Here is a 4,667-nt window from a genome sequence, read left to right as displayed (position 1 = left end):
TCAACACGATGCTAGGCCGTGGAACGACCCGATGAGCCCGTATGCTACCAGGGCCATTTTCGGATAATTTTGGTGTAAAACTATCAGGGACTGGTGTGACTATGAACAAAATAATCGCTCAGCTGTAACACCACATTCGGTGCCTAGCTGCCATGCCACCTGAAGAAAGCACGAGGGCTGGGATACTGCCAGGTTGCTCAAGCCTAGACAGATGAAGTCGAGTCAGGTTCGAACCGCGGACCTTCCAGTCAGTAAATTCGCGCTCTAACCACTGAGCCATCTCGCCCCGCTATCCCAACTAATCCACATCAAGATGATGTCAAATTCTAGAACACTTTGTGCAACAGTATAACCGAAAATTGCCCAAGTTGGACGATAGCAGTGAGGGATTCTAGCCTATTCAGATTTCGTATGTTTCGATATTGCGTGCGTTTACTTAAAGTTCAAACATCCCTAAATTGAAATGATGGCCTAAGAGGAATATCTGAATCTGTTCTCACAGGCGGAAAAGTCAAGTAACTACAAGGATTCTTCCAGAATGACTCAATGATCTCCGGAATTTCGAGGTCTAGAAGAGTGAATTTAGTCGTACTGGTAATACACGTTCGAATATGCGAACACTCCCAACTAATGAATCAAAGCACCAAATTAACCGGCGGACGCAAGGGCACAAGCCGTTGCAATGGAGGAAATAGGGTAGTGTAATCAACCGATCAAGCTCGAGAAGGTCGGAACACAACGCAATGCCAAACAAAGGCAGAGGAGAAACAACCAAAAATAGAAGACGTTGGGATAACCAATCAACTCAAAACGACGCAGACCGCAACACAATTAAGATTATGAATGGACCGATGGATTTATGAAAACGCTGCTCCCAAGTAGCCAATCACGTTTACAAATGCTATATAAACGCACGGGGGGAGGAAAAAGTATCCACCCAAGTGTGCACCGATGATGTCTCCCCGTATGGTGACGAAACGGTTGCAAGCCAATTGCCAAGCTCTGCGAACACTATTCCGAGGCCAATCAAATGAACCACGGGCTCGACATAGCTCAGCCATCAAAGCGCGAACTTTGTAACCGGAAGGTCTGTAGATCAAACCCAATCCCGATAGGTGTTCCTGTCTGGGCCTGGGCAAGCTGGCAATATCTAGACCCTCGTGTTTCCTCCACATGGTATGACAGCTATGCACCGTTCCACACGTGAAGGATCACTTATTATATTCATCCCAAATGAACCACACCGTTCATTTTACAGGCTAATGAAATGAACGTAGCTGCCGGTTGGCAAGACGAATAAAACATTGTCTAGACGGAACACACTACTCATTAGGTTGCTGAAAAATTTGACGGCCTGCGACCGGTTCGACCTTCTTTAGGCGCATCAGGTGGACCCAGTCCCGGAGTTTACGTCAAGCTTATGCTCCGTCTGAACCCGAATTAGACGGTATTCAACAATTCCGATTTGTAAAGAAATTTGGTTTTCACGCGAAACTCAACTGAATCCAGCCGATTTTCTCGCTGAATATGTTGAACCAGATCATGTCGTCTTTTACTTCGTTCCATTTCCGCCATTCGGTGGGATTCGAGAAAGCCATATACGTACGGAAATAACGGTATTTTACGAAGGACAACACGGCAAAAACGGTGCTCCTGGATCAATCCAACCTGGATCATGAAATCCCGGTACGAAATCTCAAAGTCACCTCACTGCCTGTGTACTTCCTTTTCCCCAGTCAAACTCTTCCCTTGTCTACTGCTGTTTACTGCATCTACCTGATAGACTCGATATGCATTTGTAATCCCTTATGAACTTTTAACCCTGGACTTGTCGAACCAATTTGGTTGGCCATCCTTTACGTGCTCTTTTTGACCATTTTGGCGTTCCACGTGTTGTACCCTGGCGTGTCTCGCAAACTAAGATCGATTTGCCATCTTCTCCGGGCTTTCTTTGGACCTGCACTAATTCGTGCAACAATTAAGATGGGAACTTCCATAATTCGAGGTTTGTACCCCTGTTGTTGAGTATTTCATACATGTAATAACGCATCTTTTGATAAATCTCAAGAATCCACAGTTTTTGGCTTGTGATTTTGCGCGTCACTCAAGTGGGCTTTCCTGAATACGTCGAAGTATTCTACAGCCTGCAAAATCACTCCTAACCTCAGGTTTATGGGTGAACACATTTCAGGCACCGCATTCTGTCAAAAGCTGACGGAACAAGGTTCAAATCGCCCGCAGATGACCAGGCACTTTATCGCCCTCCAACGTAAGAACATCGTGAAACCTAAAAACACGCCTGGCCAAGTCTTTAGATTCCATAAAAACGTTGTGGACACTGCAGGCGCTCACAATAAAAATTTTTTCAGCCGAGTGACCTTCGTCTGAGAAGTTGCAAAGCAGGAGACTTCAAACCCGATTAAACACCTGCCAGCAAACCATGTGCCCCAGAGTCGCCGAGGACACGCCAGGTGAAGGAGACAGATCACATACGTGAACGTGTCAGATAGTTCAAAAGTATGGTAGCGCTTACTTACACTGACAACAGTAACATAATAAATAATATTAAACGGCTCAGGTGTGGCACCCTTTCAGTGCTTAGCTGCCATGCCACCCGAAGGAAGCACCAGTGTTGAGATACTGTCATATTACCCAGGCCTAGCTAGACAGTTGCAGTCGACATGCAGAAGAGTCGGGTTCGAACCACGGACCTTCAAGTCAATAAGTTTGCGCCTGAACCACTGAGCCAACTCGAACCCCACCGACGATATTTGAATCCTCCAAAACAAAGTTCAAAGCCAAACGGATTCCTTAAACACCTTCATTAGGCTTTCAAAAATAGAAAGATGCTCAAACGAAAGACTGCAAACCATGAGCTTACATCATCTTCGGATTCCACAGTCAACGTGATGTATCCTTCGGCAAGACCAGAAAAGCGGTCTGATGGGAGAGGGTCGTTCGATTCGAACTCAACTTCGAAGTGGACAGCCAAATAGCCACTCCAAGGCCACAGATGTTTGTTGTAGGTGAAACCCACACGCAATCGATGCCCGTTCCGATCAGAATAAGGGTGATAGACAGGAGCGTCAACAATTTGTCCGCTTACTGCCATTGAATTCAAAATCGTCAACTAGAAAGCATCATGAGCGCGACAAAATTAGGAGAAATCTTCATCAAACTGTACCTGGATCATGGCAACAATGCTACGAAAAGTTGACTCATCTTACGGGCACGTTTGGAGGTAAATCAATGTTCTTAAAAGTGGCGTTAACAGAAAAAAAGCTTAAAAAATCTTTCGACAAATATCTTCATTTGCATATGAATTTTGGTTTTGACAAGAGACTCGGCTAAAACAAGCTGAACCTCTCGTTTTTGGCGGTTCGCTTCAACAACGTATTGCGATATCCCGAATATCAAACCAATTGAAACACGAAACTGCTTGGTGCTGCACATTCAGTTGAAGCGGACCATGATACACGAGCGATTCAGCTGAGTCTCCCATCGAAACCAAATTCGTGCATAAATGGAAGTAGTTCTCACGATCGGTCCAATCTGGGTTCAAGTTGAACATAAGGTTGACGTAAACTCAGGGACTGTGCCCACCTGATGAGCCCAAGAAAGAGTGAAACGAGCCGTGGGTTGTTGAAGAAATTTCAGCAACCTTATGACTAGTGTGTGCCGTTTAAAAGCGTCTCGTTACCAATACAAGTATCGCAATGTGTTGTACCGTATACGTACACAATTGTACACCACCCATTCTATCAACGGGACAGTAAGTCGAACAAACGTAAGTAAGCAATACAACCGCAAGAGGAATGCAACCAGTCAGCGGTTCGAGGATAAAGAAATACGCGTGATAAGTGGTTTGCATACTTCGGTAGAAAGAAACTACGGTTCCGAGCATACTGTATCCCCAGCCGGTCTATATCTGGAGGCTTCCAACGGAGAAGCTTCAAGGTCTGTACGATAGTGAGGTTTCGTTGAATCAGGGAGGGATTACAAAGGAACCGGTATGTCCGAACGATTGGTGGTCAGTCAAGGACAAGGTAGTTAGACTACTCACACAATGGCAAAGCACTTACATTGACCACAACCGGTTGCATTGTGTGATAGAACGGTTGAGAACAGTAAGGCCACATGTACGGACACTCGGTGAAATCCAAATAGCTGGGCATGATTGTGGCTTGTGGTTTCAGTTGCTGCAAAGTCTGTGGAATGGTGCGTGAAATAGACGACAAATCGGTCAGTGGAAACAACTGCGATGGCCACAAACTACAGTGGCCATTCGATAGGTTATCACTGCTTTACCTGGAACGCCACGCGCAAGTCCACCAAACCAGCTCCTTGCTCGAACATACTGCTCGAATCCGGGGAGTTTGGCCATTGTATCGGTTCCGTTCCAAACAGGTGAATACGAGAAAGTGGTGTGGCTCCTGCAATTAGGACTTGCTTGAGGCTAGCTGGGTTTATGGGCACGCTGGGAATAGAATGGTCTGTCAAACTTCTGGAGTTCTGATCCAACGCAGCACTGACAAACAGAAGGCGGATTCAGATCAGGTACCGTTCATCAAGAAAGAACATATAAATATCAAAGCAAACAGTAAAATTCGTAGCCGTGATGTGTGATGATATATAATCTTTAATTCTATCCGCTTCGGGTTGTATTG

At 45.5% G+C, this 4,667-nt stretch overlaps 2 protein-coding genes across 2 annotated transcripts in view; both read right to left on the bottom strand.

The window, feature by feature from the left end:
* The window catches only part of T265_15172 (hypothetical protein), a gene marked incomplete at both ends in the record, with an annotated part of 45,177 nt that overhangs the window by 15,415 nt on the left and 25,095 nt on the right, over positions 1–4,667 (bottom strand). Inside the window, 3 exons of the mRNA XM_009176912.1 lie at positions 2,882–3,130; positions 4,083–4,208; positions 4,309–4,528. Coding sequence (XP_009175176.1) covers positions 2,882–3,130; positions 4,083–4,208; positions 4,309–4,528 — 595 coding nt within the window. The remainder of the gene's footprint in view (positions 1–2,881; positions 3,131–4,082; positions 4,209–4,308; positions 4,529–4,667) is intronic.
* Positions 1–4,667, bottom strand: part of T265_10520 (hypothetical protein) — a gene marked incomplete at both ends in the record, with an annotated part of 19,092 nt that overhangs the window by 9,987 nt on the left and 4,438 nt on the right. The window contains 4 exons of the mRNA XM_009176913.1: positions 132–289; positions 2,882–3,130; positions 4,083–4,208; positions 4,309–4,528. Of these exons, the coding sequence (XP_009175177.1) occupies positions 132–289; positions 2,882–3,130; positions 4,083–4,208; positions 4,309–4,528 (753 nt within the window). The remainder of the gene's footprint in view (positions 1–131; positions 290–2,881; positions 3,131–4,082; positions 4,209–4,308; positions 4,529–4,667) is intronic.

This window comes from Opisthorchis viverrini (assembly GCF_000715545.1).
Source record: "Opisthorchis viverrini unplaced genomic scaffold opera_v5_373, whole genome shotgun sequence".
Taxonomy (NCBI): domain Eukaryota; kingdom Metazoa; phylum Platyhelminthes; class Trematoda; order Opisthorchiida; family Opisthorchiidae; genus Opisthorchis; species Opisthorchis viverrini.
This window is presented reverse-complemented; position numbering and strand designations above follow the sequence as displayed.